At 38.7% G+C, this 16555-nt stretch overlaps 1 protein-coding gene across 3 annotated transcripts in view; it reads right to left on the bottom strand.

Moving 5' to 3' along the window:
• thoc5 (THO complex 5) overlaps positions 1-14493 on the bottom strand; it is a 37331-nt gene extending 22838 nt beyond the window's left edge. The window contains exons 1-6 of one of the 3 annotated variants that reach the window (XM_064297681.1): positions 14357-14493; positions 13643-13760; positions 3899-4042; positions 3491-3604; positions 449-546; positions 190-336 (exon numbers count right to left, since the gene is read on the bottom strand). In XM_064297681.1, coding sequence (XP_064153751.1) covers positions 190-336; positions 449-546; positions 3491-3604; positions 3899-4042; positions 13643-13738 — 599 coding nt within the window. In that variant the 5' untranslated portion in view covers positions 13739-13760; positions 14357-14493. Of the gene's footprint in view, positions 1-189; positions 337-448; positions 547-3490; positions 3605-3898; positions 4043-13642; positions 13761-14110; positions 14257-14276 lie in introns of those variants that run through there. The other 2 variants (XM_064297679.1, XM_064297680.1) reach the window with 2 other exon arrangements.
• Positions 14494-16555: the final 2062 nt, after the last annotated feature.

Here is a 16555-nt window from a genome sequence, read left to right as displayed (position 1 = left end):
TTATATATTCTGTCCATTTCAGCATGAGCGGCAGGAATCCTGTACAATAGCAATAAAGTTTCAGCATGCCAAAAGGAAGAGTAACATTTGCCTTAGATTAGGGAACCAGGCAACACTGATAATGTTCTTGAATTATGAGTAGAATAGTGGGTTTCTTATGCATAACAGGCAGCCACACTTGCCCCTTACCTCTTCCTCTGCTCCAGCTCCCAGTCCAAACGGGCTAGAGTAAGTTGGTGAGGGTCATCTTTTGTGAGCTGAGGGCGTGATATATCTGGGGGGGCCTCTTGGAAGAACTCATCAACGCTGACTAGTTCTATCTCCTCATGTTTTGACCTTGATTAAAATGGAAATAAAACAAGAGCAGTCATTTATAAAAATCACTCCTTTAAAAACATCTCATATGCCCATACAATAATCCACTCTACCCTTTTTTCCCCAGACTCACTTGAACTCCAAACACTTGCTAATTTCCTTTTGTAGGTGCATTACTTCATACAACAGGTTCTGCAGCTGGAGATGGAGGGCATCAACTCGCTGTTTGGCCTAGAATGGAGGGTAGAGACAGAAGTGTGCCATGCAACTAGCAAGGAGTTAAAATAAAAAAAATATGAATACAATGTCAATGAAACCATGGAGCAGGACAAAACCATTAAAACAACCATTCCGCAGGACCAGCACATACCATTAAGGCTGTCAAAAGTGCCATGAAATTGAGTTCGAATATTAGCTTTTGTAATTAGTTAGAGTTTGAATATATTCGAATATCATTTGCCTATAATTCACAAAAATAAGCCGGTTATTGTCGGGCACAATATGCATGTGACGCTCCCTCTAAACTGGCCTATGCGTTATTTTCCACGATCGGGCAGTAGAATAGAGGACATCGGTGAACTTTCATACTAGGTTACTACATCTGGGGCCTCATTTACAAAACGTATTTTAGATCAACTGTGTGGCGCGTGCGTAGAAAATCACGTCAAAGTAGTGATTTAAAAAATTTAAACATGACTCGATTTGACCGTGGAAACGGTCGTCGCTCTACGTCAGGTGTTCACTTGACGTATGCATGCAAGTTCATTTTATAAATGAGCCCCTGCAGTTTCTATAGCCTAATGCGCAAATGAATAAAGCACCTTCACGTGGATGTAATTTGCCACACATCGGCATTTATTAATCATTGGGAAATGATTGTTTATAGGATATCCCTGTTTATTTCTTAACACAAAAACTATTCAAACGGCTAATACCTGTAGCCTAAAACAACATAAATTACTTACTCTGTTTAGCTTGTTTAACTTCTTTAATCATCAATAAATTTTATCAAAATCTTCAGAAAAGAAAGGAAATAGCCTGTCATAGGAACATTATTTAGCCTAAATTGTTAGCTGAACAGTGAAAAAACAGTTGAACGAAGTGAAAAAAAGAGACTGGCTCACGAGGCTAGCTGTTAGGTGTCAATAGAGCTGAAAGTATCACTGGAGGTTATTGGCAAGGAAAACCAGACGATCCACTTGCCCTGGGTCCAGGGCAGAACGTTTTTTGTTGACAGAGGAAGTAACGTTAGCACAGGAAATGAGCTTTGCGTGCATGAACATGATTCACCGCATGAAATTAAAGCCTACATGTTAATTACAATACGCGGGATCCAAAACTAATATTCTAATGCTCAAATTTAGGTTCGAACTTTAAAAAAAAAAAGATTTTAAGTTTTGGAACTTCGAATATTTTTTGACAGCCCTACACACCACGGGGGTTCAGATGTATTCTTATAGCTGCTGACTGCAGATGACACAGTACGTACTAGGGATGTATCAGAATCCGAATACTATATTCGGGAAAGCACGAATAATGCGATGGAAACAGATTTCTTCTATCCGAAGTTGCTCGTTATTATTCAAATTCGGAAAAAAATTAATAAATTAGCTCCATGTCGAGTTATCATAGCCTCTATCTAACGTTACAGGGAGGGAGTGTAGCACAGTGGGTAAGGAACTAGACTTGTAACCGAAAGAATCGCAGGTTCGATTCCCGGGTAGGACACTGCCGTTGTACCCTTGAGCAAGGTACTTAACCGAAATTGCTTCAGTATATATCCAGCTGTATAAATGGATACAATGTAAAATGGTATGTTAAAAAGTTGTGTAAGTCGCTCTGGATAAGAGCGTCTGCTAAATGCCTGTAATGTAATGTAGAGGGAGGGAGGGCGTTACGCACGGCTTCTAGCTGTATCTGGAACTCCGGCACACACGCCAACAAACTTTGAGCCACTGCGCTGCAAAACGTTTAATAAATAAGTTCTGTGCGTTAGCCATATAATGTTATGTTTCTTCAAATCGATTCATATCATGGATGGCCACAAGATAAAAATGCCCATTCTGTTTGCAACATAGGACTTTGATTTAACTAACTAGTCGTTTCATTTACTACACATTATTGAAAAGTGATCGCTATATTCTGTAGTCGCCCCCACCGAGGCAGCGCACAACAGGCAGTGGGTTGAGAGCTGACCATTCTCGGCTATCACTCAGGGAAACTCTCGCATCGAGTAGGAGGAGACGTCAGGTGCGGGAGCTAGCGAGACAAAAGCCTGATGTGGCAGCTGGACTTCTTTCAAACCCCCGCAACCTATACATCAAAATGAAGCTTAGAACCTGTAGTTTCAGCTGTATTTGTTAATTTCCTCCATTTAAAAAAATCTAGTCGAACTATTTTACGAAACGTTTTACCTTGTATTTCAGTCAATGTTCATCCATTTAAGATGTAACGTGCTGTATGTATCAGCCATAGGTCTTGGCTATCAAATGAACACGAAATCCAATCCAGATTTTCATGGTAGGCTAACAGTTGCCACCAAGGGAAAATATGAGGACACCAGATGGTTTGCCGTCTATTCAGACTTAGTTCAGTAGGGGAAAAATTAAACAGGCAAAAAGGTTAATGTATTACTGTTATGTAATTACTGTTGTAAAGTGGTCATTCACGTTTCCATAGCGAACTGTTAACACATCAAGAAACGCGAACGCAGCATCATTGGAATTTAAGATTATTCAACTGAAGGACATTTTTTAATATATCTTTACTGTAAATAGCTTCTATTTCCAATGCCAAACAGATTCTTTCCATTAATATATTTTTTCCAGTTCCTGATTGTTCAATGTCCCCGCAGTTAAAGGCGGGGGGGGGGGGGGGTTAATTTGACTTCCGGTATAAACCACGCCCACTTCCTGTCTTCTATCCGAATACAGATACAGATAATTTTGTTGGTTGAACAGATACAGATACAGATAATGACGCCTCTGCACACTCCTAGTACGTACATTGCCCTGTTCAGAGCTACGATTTTAAAAATCTATTTTTTTTTTTTCAAAATGTTAATAACTATAGATAATTTCACACTGACAAAACCAAAAACAACAAGACTGAGAATTCTCCTGTAACTGACTCCTGGAGAGTAATTACAAACAGCTGCAAATTGGGTGATACTGACCTCATGAGTCTGATCACGGCCCTTCTTTAGTCTCATGTGTGCCAGGCGGTTCAGCTTCTTAAGGGTCATAAAATGGATGCAGCTTTGCATGCGTCGCTCTTCTATTTCAATCAACTGCAGAAGATTTGAAAAGATTATACACGCCAAAATCTGCCTCCTTCCATTAATAACAATTAACAAAATATTTGAGTCAGGTACTGGGCACCCCAATAACACAGTAGTAATAGTAATAAGGAAACAACACAGTAAGAACTGTTACATAATCGAGTAACTTCATAATACATTTTATTGTAATGGACAGTTTCGCAGAATTCAACCTACAGAGTGTTTCATGCAATTATAGTGCACTCCAATCATGAGCACTTATTTTAACCATGCAGGTACTTGTTCTATGGGAAGGTTGCTCACGCTGTCTCTGGAACCACTGGTCTTCAGTTCCTGGATTTCAGCCATAAGTTTGGCCAGTGTTTCACAGGTCTCCTTGTACTGACCATAATCCTGGGCAGGGTCCCTTCCCTCCAATTCCATGTCCTCGTTGTAAACCCTGGCATCCTGAAAAATGCAGCAAGCTTCCAATTTATCAGCCTCTCTTATTAACAGCCCTGCTCCTAATACTTCATCTTTGCAGACATAGGACTTGCAGCACGTAAAGACGATAGTGATGAGGTTTTAAAGGTGTTTAAATATCACAGTTTTTCAAGGCACAAACTATAAACAATGGAGCAATGCCCAGTTTAGGCACAATGTTTCATTAAACATAAACATGAGTGTCAATATAGCCAAAATATTTCACAGACTGGGGCCAAATACATAAGGGACATCTGGTTTGAAGTTAAACAAAACAATTTCTTGTTTTCTGCAAAGAAACATCCAATAGAGGAAATTTCAGATTTGCACCAGCCTATCAAAGCATTTACTTAAGCCGCGTTTCCACCGCAGGAACTAGGGTCTAAATTAAGTTCCGGGGACTTTATTTTGCCCCCAAAAAAGTCCCTGCTCGGGGGGTAGTACTTTCCAAAAGTACCGGAACCTTTGGGGTGGGGCGCAAGCCCTGAAAATTTCTGATTGGTCGACTACTTGCAGTGTTTTATTTCAACCGCCATTTTTATAAATCTGCAGCCGCAAACAGATTTATTTTCATAATAATTTGAAATCAAACTTGTATGTTATGCGGCGCAGTAGCCTAGTTTTGGTTATAGCCTGCCAACGTCTTGGAATTATAACGTGTGCTCTTCTGTTCGTTTCTTGCTTTAGTATTCGTTTTATAAAATGCTAAGCATTCGTGCTGGGACAGCATATTACGTACCAAAACATTCAAACGGTTTAATTCGCTTGCTGAATATTTTCTTCCGGATTTTCTTTGTTAGTCCGTTGTAATTGACTCAAAACGTTTGATACAGTTATGTGAGGTATGCGGTAGTTCTGCGTAATTTACATTGGTGATAAAGTAAAAGCAAACTGGAAATCACCTCCCGCACTTTTTGTCAGGATAAAATAACAGGTTAATTCTAGTAATCGTCCATTTTGCTTTTTCAGACTGCCGTAATTTTACTCTGCCATTCTTCATTTCCACAAAAAGACCAGGAAGACTATGGACTAAATTATGGTGCATGGTTCGCATCTGGAGGGCACACTTCGCTGCTCAGCTAGCAGTAACTTTGAAGGAAAGCAAACGGTGGCTGTACCACTGCTAATTAAAATTTTCACGCGAGTCCGAGTTCTCGTTCTATTCTTGTCATTTTGCGATTAACCTATATGGAATTTACGATGAGAAAATAATCAATTCAACAGCAAATTGTTTACGACGTGTACATGTTTTCTGCTGTTGTTGCCAGTTATTTGTGGAATGTGAATGCATTCTGTCGCCTCGGATGTCAAGACATGAAAGTGAATGTTCGCATAAAAACATAATGAATGTGTTTGAGAGGATATATAAAACAGTTACAATCGGACTATTGGCCTGTTATATCCTATTTGTTGCATAACAACGGTCTAAGTTCAACTACCAACGACAGTTTTGCTTGACAACGGTAAAACATGCCCAAACGGCTGCAGAAGAATATTTCAATTTCAGGTGATTAAATCGATAAAAATCAATAAATACGAAAGTAACCATATATAGTCATTGTTGGTAACCCGTTGTATATAAGTGGAATAAACCCCTCCGGGCTGTCCCGGTTATTAGAAAATAACGTAGGCTACTTTGATGGTAGTATGGTGTTACAGAAGAAATCATAGGATGGACCGACGACAACGTTGCTTTTTCATACGTCAGTGGGCTAATTTGCCTAATCTTCGCGGGACTTTAGACCGCGGTGGAAACGCAGACAACAATGGGTTGAATGAACCTTTTAGTTCCTTGAAAAGTAGGGACTAAAAGTTCTGGGTACTTTTGGTGGAATATTTTTACTAGTGGCAACTGCCCACTGATTTTATTCATTTTAAACTTCAAGCACTTTTTAATGTCACTACATGTTATTGAAATGAATTTCCACTGCTGCGCATGAGATCTATTGGTTAATTTAATCAATGATTTTTTTAAACATTATTATTATTTTTTTTTTTTTTAAGATTTCTTCCTCAGTTTACAATGATTTTTAACAATTTGGCCGTGACTGTTCCAGAACTTTAGGAAATATTTTCCATGACAAACACCCAGCCTTAATTATTGTGACTCAGGGTTTCTCCCAGAAAAGTTGTTAGGCCCGGTGGCAAGTATCTTTTCACAGGGCCCGGCGGCCCGGCGCGGGTTGGCGGACAAGTGTCTTTTTTTAAGGGGGGCCGGCGCGGGCCAGCGACAGACTGATGGCAGCATTAAGGTAGGGCCCTATAGTTTCTGTGGTAACAGAATCACGGATGGAATCGCGGAACTGAGAATTTAAAAAAGCTATAACACAGATTCCATAGGGCCCTACATTAAGTCAGTGCTAAAAGCTGACTGGAGATATGAAAATATGACTACGTAATGTGAATGTTGTTATAAATAAGTCATTTATTCAACACACATTTAAAAAAATCTATTTACTATAACTATAACTATTTACAGCATAGCGTCTTACAAAGAATCTGACAACAATGTACAGTCTTGGAATGCTGTGTTTTCAACAACAACAAAAGAAATTAAATTTAATTTAAATAAATAATATCAAAATTTTTGCACTCTACAAAAAACTTGGAGAGTCCTGATTGGCTACTGATTCTTACAGCCTTGGAATGCTGGGCACATTTCAACAACAACAAAAGAAATGAAATTAAAATAAATAATATCAAGGTTTTTGCACTCTACAAAAAACTTGTATTCAAGTCCTGATTGGCTACTGAATCTCACAACAAGTCTTGGAATGCTGGGCACATTTAAACATTTAAAAAACTGTCTAAAGACCGTCTGCTTTTACAGTAGGCTACCTTTCCTCCTTGACATTATCCCTAAATGGCACCAAGGAACAATCTGTGTTACTGACTGTTTGGCTAGCTAGCTAAGTTAGCTACATGACCACGTTGTCATAAAATTTTTCCCCGACCATGAAAACTGCCTGACTTCTTTACATTTTGGACAGATGTGGCTCCTCAGTAAATCTATCGTTGTTTCCGTCGCAGCACTTTAGACACAAGCAATATCAAAAAAATCCAGAAATTTCTTCTTACCGTGAAGAGTGCCTGACCCTCAACCGTAGCGTTTTTTCCCCACAGATGGTATTTCTAGATATAGCATAATTTTGCAGCTGTTTTAACACATTTCTACGGTTGCCGATCTGGCACTCTTCACCGTAAGAAGAAATTTTAGGATTTTTCCAATATTGTGTCGAAAGTGCTGGGACGGAAACAACGATGGATTTACTCTGTAGCCACATCTGTCAGGCAGTTTTCATGGTCGGGAAAATTTATGACAATGTCATGCACATCAAAGTCATCAAGCTAACGTTATTAATAAACAAGTGAAGTTGTTATTTCGTTGGCGATTAATAAGTCATGTAATGTTACAATATATGGAACGTTACATTCATGCTACTATTTTAATGTTACCTACACACTCCTTAAGTTAATATAAAAAGAATGTACTTACCGACGAGATGAAGTGATAACACAGTTTGTAACGAGGTTAGTTAGCCTACTAAATAAGAAACGGTGGTTTCCTAGGTAACGTTAGCTTGTGATAGCTGGAAGCATCAAGTGTTCAATGCAGAGACTGTAAAAAGGTTGAATGTCACTCTACGCACAATGAGGGTAAAGAACACTGATCTCAGACCTGCTGTTTTCCTATTGCGTTCACATTTTAACCAACTGATGTCGCTGGTGATCTTTTCAACCGAGCCACCCCACTGTAACTGTAGTTTACAAACATCTTAAAAATACATTTAAAACAAAAAATAAATTAAATTCCCCGATGCTTAGGCACGGCGGGGGGTCAACTTAGGCCCGGCAGGCCGCCGGGCTTGCAATACACTGGCGTAAACCCTGGTGACTGCTTAATCTGTACCGTTTGATCATTACTTGCTCAGCATGTTAACATAGTGTTGCCGCAAAGATTCTCTCAATGTGTCTTCCAGGCCTATACCTGTCCTATACTTCTTTAGGGTTGAAGAAATTTCACGCATAAATAGACCCTCCCAAATTGTGTGAATGTTAACAAATTCAACAGAATACCTAATCAGCCACACTTATATCTCCACCAGTTATCTGTGCTATCCTCTCTTAAATGCATACGCATAAGAGAGAGAAGCACACCATGCGATGACACAGATGACAGTGTTTCCAGCCCTGCGTGCCTGTATGATACATAACACACGTTTCTGAGCCAGAACAAGTCATACCTGCATAAGAAACTAATCGCAAAAGGCTCAAATAATTTTTGACAAACTCCCATAGAAATTGAATTTGATTTTGTTTATATGTAGATTAATGATTAAACACAGTAAAACATTTTATGTTAAAACCATTGGGATCTCTGGTACAGAGCAACAACCAGTTTTATTTGTGTGTGTGTGTGTTTGAGACAGAATGCACACACATGCCTAGGGGTGGGGGGGTGAGGGTGTATGACAATGCAAACAAGCAAATTTGTTTTGAAATTAAAAATTCTTATTAAGAAATTGCATCATAATCTGAAAAAAAAAGAGTTATCATTGCTTCATTTTTCCTCAAGGGATAGCAGGCATGCAACCAGGGCTCATTTACAGCTTTCTAGTGAGCCCCTCCATGTCTTCTTTGGAAATTTTATACGCTTCCTGTTGTTAAATGCCATTTGTTTCTCAAAATTTGGTATCACAAGGACATGCCTTCTTAGATCTGAGAAGGATCACAAAGGCTAAGCTAGACTGATAGCTTAAGTGAAATTTAGGTTTCTCCATCCATTATAATTCTTCTCATATCTAGAAAAGCATGTGTCAGATATGTAGTACTTACATTATGGCCTTGGAGAAGGAAACAGTGAATGACACAATATTATACTGTTTCGAAGAATGTGGCATGGCCTACCCGTCACAAGCATCAAAGAAAATGTGATTGGGGAAATTTAAAATAAACTGACACCCTAATATAGGCAGAGAATCTATGGGACCCTGCATGATTACACACATTGCAACTTCAGAACTTAAACTGACAAGCTTACCCACCAGGCAAGTGTGTAGTTTAGTGTGCTGGGTGGTGAATGGGGTTGCAGTGAGTAGAATGTCACAACAGTCTAAGGTATGTTGACAGCCTAATCTTGAGAGTCCCGATACAAGTCTTTAGTGTGGTGAAGATTGATCAAAGTATATTGAAAGTTTCACATTGTCATTTTATCTTCATAACATTAGCTGGACATTTTGGGGTTTTCATTTGTATCATTATAGTTATTGTATTTTCTAATGAGCATATGAGGATTTCAAAAATCATGTTGGTTTTTATCTGTGACCAACAATTTAAAAGGACGACACGGTGAGATCACTGTCAGTTTCAGCTATAAACAGAGTAGGTCGACTTCAGAATCAGTGGTAGATACCAGTGTACAAAAGATTTGTTTCACTGTTCTGAAAACTTTAGCTCTCTAGAAAAAAGTATTAAAGGTGCTAAAGGAACCTTTTTCATGAAGACAATGAAGACAATTTTTTGTTTAAAATAAGACATTGAAAGACCTTGCAGAAATATACAGAGTAAAAGTATTGTTGTCCCTAAAATAAATTATATTGTCTATGAATTTTTCATTTCAATTATTTTTTTACAATCTGTAAGCTATGTTATGTTTGTCTGTTAAATCAGATACTGGAGTTCCCTCCTTGAACAACACTCCTGAGCCAATAACACGCCCATCTTCTTCTCACAAATAAAATGTGCAGCCGGTTGCCAGTTAAGTTATAGTTTAAAAAAATGGCTGAGGGAGTTGAAAGGGGTGAAAACTGACACAGAGTTCCCTACCCTTCTTCTCGGCACATAACTTTAGTCATATAGTACCATGAAAGGCTAATATATTCTGAATATTTGCTGTACTTTGCAAAATTATCACTTTACAGATACATGTGTAAAGACTTGGACATTTGCACGCTATCCAGTTTTTCACCCCAAGAACGAACATCAAATATAATATTTATACAGAAACTTTGTGTAATAGCAATGCAACTGCACAACCAAACAGCTAGGCTAGCTATTGCTACCTACAAACCGGTAAAGACAGTATTACAGAATGGGTTGGAAATTTCAACATCATTTACTATGCTAGCAAGCTTTTTATCTGCATTCTGCACAACACAATGGCTATTTCAAGAGCGCTATGTTAGATATTCTAAATCAGTTCTTGAAACATCAGAATGCTGATAAGCCAGCTAGCTAGCGTAGCAGTGGATATTGCATTTTCCAACCCATTCCGTAACATCTGTACCGGTGTCTAGGTAACGTAGCTAGCCTAGCGGTTTGGTTGACAGTTGAGGTGTTACAAAGTTTCCATATTGATTACTTTTATGAAGCAAAACTAAACTCTCTCTACTCTTAACAATTTGGATGTTACAACAGCCATCTTTCTGTCACACAGCACTGTGCCAACACCATGCACAAACACAAAAGTTGTGAACCTGGCAACCACTCGAGTTTCCTTTGAAAGCAACTAGCAAGGTGGTGTCATACTTTAGGTTTGGATTACAGTTCTACCTTGTGGACACGAGAAGGGTTTTCAAATTACCGACTGCATCTTTAAGATTTTAAACCCATTTTATCCTTTTTTCCATTTTGAGTAATGAGCTAACCTAAAAATGCGAAATAACAATAGTGGAGCACCATATTAGCCGCGTTTCCACCAAAAGTACCCGGAACTTTTAGTCCCAGGGACTACTTTTCAAGGAACTAAAAGGTTCCTTCAGCCCATTGTTGTCTGCATTTCCACCGCGGTCTAAAGTCCCGCGAAGATTAGGCAAATTAGCCCACTGACGCATGAAAAAGTGACGTTGTCGTCGGTCCATTTGTCCTATGATTTCTTCTGTAACCCCATACTACCACCGAAGTAGCCTACATTATTTTCTAATAACCGAGACAGTGGATTTATTCCACTTATATACAATGGGTTACCAACAATGACTATATATGGTTACTTTTGTATTTATTGATTTTTATCGATTTAATCACCTGGAATTGAAATATTCTTCTGCAGCCGTTTGGGCATATTTTACCGTTGTCAAGCAAAACTGTCGTTGGTAGTTTAACTTGGACCGTTGTTATGCAACAAATAGGATATAACAGGCCAATAGTCCGATTGTAACTGTTTTATATATCCTCTCAAACACATTCATTATGTTTTTATGCGAACGTTCACTTTCATGTCTTGACATCCGAGGCGACAGAATGCATTCACATTTCCAATATAACTGGCAACAACAGCAGAAAACATGCACACGTTGTAAACAATTTGCTGTTTGATTACTTTCTCATCGTCAATTCCATACAGACTAATCGCAAAATGACAAGAATAGAACGAAAACTCGGACTTGTGTGAAAATTTTAATTAGCAGTGGTACAGCAACCGTTTGCTTTCCTTCGAAGTTACTGCTAGCCGAGCAGCGAAGTGTGCCCTCCAGATGCGAACCATGCACCATAAATTAGTCCAGTCTTCCTGGTCTTTTTGTGGAATTGAAGAATGGCAGAGTAGAATTACGGCAGTCTGAAAAAGCTAAAGGGACGATTACTAGAATTAACCTGTTATTTTACCCAGACAAAAAGTGCGGAAGGTGATTTCCAGTTTGCTTTTACTGTATCACCAACGTGAATTACGCAGAACTACCGCATACCTCACATAACTGTATCAAACGTTTTGAGTCAATTACAACGGGCTAACAAAGAAAATCCGGAAGAAAATATTCAGCAACCGAAATAATCCGTTTGAATGTTTTGGTACATAATATGCTGTCCCAGCACGAATGCTTAGCATTTTATAAAACGAATACTAAAGCAAGAAACGAACAGAAGAGCACACGTTATAATTCCAAGAGGTTGGCAGGCTATAACCAAAACTAGGCTACTGCGCCGCATAACATACAAGTTTGATTTGAAGTTATTATGAAAATAAATCGGTTTGCGGCTGCATATTTTTAAACATGGCGGTTGAAATAAAACACTGCAAGTAGTCGACCAATCAGAAATTCAGCGCTTGCGCCCCACCCCAAAGGTTCCGGTACTTTTGGAAAGTACTACCCCCCGAGCAGGCTTTTTTGGGGGTAAAATAAAGCACCCGGAACTAAATTTAGACCCTAGTTCCTGCGGTGGAAACGCACCGAGTTCCTCAAAAGGTTCCTAGTTCCGGGGTAAAGTTCCTGCGGTGGAAACGCGGCTAGTGACAGACATTCGCGTTTGTAGGGCTGGCCCCGCTGTTGCGGTCCAGCCAAAAATACTGTTAGCTCTAGCTGCTCCGGGGTCTGCCTGTTCATTGTTTTGTCCATGCTGGTATTGGAAACTTTTTGTTGACTCTCGGTGTGACGTCTTATAAACGCCAGGCTGTCGTTCTGTGCTCTCTGCTCTATGCTTCCAACACGCCGCTCATAAGCAGGGTGAGTAAAAACAAAATACGAGTTTTGCCCTGGTTAGGCTGTAGGGTTAGTCCGCCATTTAAAAGCTATTTGGCAAACTAACTTTGTTATTTTAGTTTGTTGTTTTCGCGTGACCACGGATGAAGACAGGCATTGTGATTAAAATCCACCCGTAAAGTCACACGTGCAGGCTAAGCTACATGTTGAGGTGTCAAAGCACAATGAACAAAAAACACTGATTTTTAAAAATGGCGGTTGATATAAAATGCTGCGAGCACTCGACCAATCAGAAATGTTCAGCGCTGCAAGCCCCACCCCCAAAGTTCCTGTACTTCTGGAAAGTACTACCCCCCAAGCAGGGCCTTTTTGGGGGGTAAAATAATGTCCCCGGAACTTAATTTAGACACTGGTCCCTGCAGTGGAAACGCAATGAGTTCCTGAAAAGGTTCCTAGTTCCTGGGGAAAGTTCCTGTGGTGGAAACGCGGCTTTTGTTAATAATGGCCAAACAGTTCAGGCAATTGGGTTAGTTTTTAGCACGTCTGCGTATAAATCTCCTGAAGCTGTATGAAAACGGTGGCATAAATAGGATCAATCATTTTAAAACGCTTTCGGGAATAAACAGTTTTGCCTATGAAACAAAATGGCAGTAAGCTGGTAGATATGGGTAGTGCCAATGGATGTGTGCATGTTCGGCATCAATTGGACTTAATATGCGTTATAGCCCCACCTTCTGACCTATATATGTGTTATACCGTTCTTGAGTAGTGTGGGGCCATAGCAGCCCATCTGCAAAGTATGGTTTCTCTAGGACTTATGGTTTCTGAGCTACAGATACTTTCATTGGAAACAAAGAAAGAATTCAAAAATAATTGTGTTCCAGTACAATGTTCTTAGAACCCAGATTACTCAATATATTTTCCATAGCTACAATGCACAGTTCAAGAATTACAGGGTCTTAAAGGTGCCACATATACAGCCAAAGGTACCCCAATTGGCTTTTGAATTGTAAGTTTAAATTAAAAAAAATTATTTTGTAGCACAATACGTTTTTTGTGGAATATGTACAAAATATGACATTAAATAATGGCTTGTCAAAATTTAAATGAAACGCCGCATAACTGTAACTTCACTTATTTTACATTTTTACAAGAGCGCCATGTCATTCACCTGGTCTCCTTCTCCCCTGCAACGTTTATTCTCTGGCGTGCCCGCTTCATTGCGAATCACTTTGGGCTTGCGTTTCTTCAGAGCGTCGGACGACATGGCAAACAGTTTATGCAGAAACCTGTAAAAAGTAGCGATTTTACTACCTACAATAGCGACAATTTACCAAGTTTTAGCCACCTAATTAAAATGTTAATAACTAACACCATGGTTAGCTAGCTGTGTTTTATTTAGTCAGCCAATATAGCTATTCATACCACCTACTAATTAGGTTAAGCTACAAGAGGCATCGTTCTAACATATACATGAATATTAAGGTAAAAAAAAAAAAAAAACATCAACGTATGTGGAAGCTGCGTGCACAGCTACAACCAGCTATTTACCAACAGAGCTAACAAATGACTAATCAACAGAGTAATTAAGTTAACAAACGTAATGTTATCACACAAAGGAAAATAAATGCAGGCCTACTCTATAACGATTGCAAACGTTTCCGAGGAACATGAGCACGTAGTTTCGCTTCCGTTAGCGAACCTTACGGGCTATAGTCTGTAGTCTACAGTATTCACGTGCAACAACATATTCTTAATAAAGAAGTGAGAAGTACTTGCTAAAAAATAGAAGTAATAATAATTACCAAGATATAAACCCCTCTTATCAAAAAGCCAACTTGTGTGCCTAGCCGAGTAGATGAACGTGTGACGACTGTGAACCTACCTACAGAAGCAACGACTTCCGGTTAAAAAACGAGTGTAAAAATGTAAAATAAAAGACCAAACTGGAGCGTCATCCTGGTCCAAACATATTTTTTTTTATCACGGAAAGGCAACTATTTAAAAAGTTATCTGACCAATTAATCACAACTGGAAGTATAAATTCAAAGAAAGCTCATTTTAATTGGCTGGAACCTGTGATTTCCGGTAGCCATGTCTCAATCTGAAGAAAAACACATTTTCAAAGCACAAAAAACTACAAAAAAAGTTACTCACACATACAAAGCACTGTCTATAAGTCATTTAAACTTACAAAATCTAATGATACGGAACACAAAAAGCAATATTTGTGTGGCACACGCTTTTTGTCTGCGGTCAGAATTTACAAAGAATTAATTTAGGAAATAAAAAGAAATAATTAATTTAGGCAGTGAGCGACTTTGAACTTCATTACAAATAATGATTACCGCAATTTAGACTGGTGTGATTACACTTCAATCAACAAAATTTGTATGAGCTCAGACAACTCTTGTTCACAAATAAAACAATACTGCGATGACCACAGTAAAATTACATTTTAAATGTGGTTAGCTCTGCCATGCTTTAAGGACTCTCATAATGGCATTAAGCAACGCAATGCATGCTGGGTCAACACTCATTCTGCCTCATTCTAATCACTCTGCCTACTAACACTAATTGGGTGCATCGAAATGCTAAAAAAATGCATCCTCCTTTCCTGCACATACCACCTCATTTACATTCCAACCGCTTTTTTTCCTCCTTTCTTTGTCTCCTTTTCTAATGGGTCAAAAATACATGAAATTTACATCTGGAATCACGCTTTGTCAATGTCGGCTCATTCCATTTGCTCATTCCATTCATTCCTTGCTTCCTTTCCTTGTGTCCTCGGATGGGGGAGCTAGGAGCAAGGAAAGGAAGCAAGGAGTGAATTAAAGAAAAGGACGCATTAATCCAGGGAACGTGTATAAGGCAATTTTAACGTCCTTGCTCATGTAAGCATGAGTTTGAAGCCTTGTCAATCCAGAGGTGGATCCACAAGTCTATCATTATATTTCACGCCTTCTGTAAAAATACTTCCGCAAAGGATTCACTTGTGTATCCTTGCTCAATAATTCTCCGGGAGGCTCCTTGCTCTTAGATCCTCAAAGGAGCATTTAACAGGTTTAACATTTTTTTAAACTGGAATGTCCTCAAAGATGGTGCACGTTAATCATTTTCCAGGTCAGTCAAGGACCTTTGAGACAAAGGACCAACAAAATAAGCAATTTGAATGCACCCACATTGACTACACATGATTCTAGATGTCGATTTCATGCATTTCTTGACCCGTTGGAACACACCCACAGAGTCAAGGGGCTAGCTTTTGGTTCTCAACCTCAGCACTGGCTGTCATCCCCTGCTGATATCTATGATTTTAACTCATTTTCCCGATTGGGCTCCTTTCATTTTGACAGCAAAATAAAAGTACTTCAGCTCATATATTGATGTTAATTCTGTGCATTATATTAAAAAGAAAAAAACATTAATTATTTATCTGAGGTGAAATATTTTTTTCCTACCACACAGACAAATAAATGAATTTTTCTATTATTATTTATTTTATCCTACATCATATTCTTGCGTCCTAGTTGAAGATCTGTACAATGTCATGCACAGGGATTGGAAAGAGAAGCCTAAGCATTTCTAAGGCGTGTTTATGGCAGAAAGTCATGAGCATGTATAGCTAATATGCCATCAAGATGAAAAACATCTTAATTAATTTTAGTTTGATTAAAGTAAACCTATTAATTGTAAAATGGTATTGATTGTCAAAATGTTTTTTGATGTCATCAGCTAACAGTTGTTGTATCTGTCAGAATAGTTGGCGATGGTGCTTCCTCTTTTGGGCGGCCGGATATTTAAGTCAGTTGTCCAGTTGTGGACTTATAAAGAATGTCGAAGAGTATCTTTTTTTTCTCTTCGCTGTTCTTCGTTTTTTTTAAAAAATAATTTATTGTTTAGGTTCTTTTTGTTTTGGCGTTTGTTATTTTAGGGATCCAGGCCACTCTATCCTGATGAGGGGAGTATGACCTTTAATTTTCCACCAACTAATACATGACTGATCTTAATTTCATTTCAGTAAATGCCAGGGGCCTTAATATTCCACATAAAAGGACTTCTATTTTAGAATTTTTTCATAGGA

The sequence above is a fragment of the Anguilla rostrata genome, chromosome 10 (genome assembly GCF_018555375.3).
Source record: "Anguilla rostrata isolate EN2019 chromosome 10, ASM1855537v3, whole genome shotgun sequence".
NCBI lineage: Eukaryota > Metazoa > Chordata > Actinopteri > Anguilliformes > Anguillidae > Anguilla > Anguilla rostrata.
Note: the sequence above shows the minus strand (reverse complement) of the source record. Positions and strands in the feature narration are given on the sequence as shown.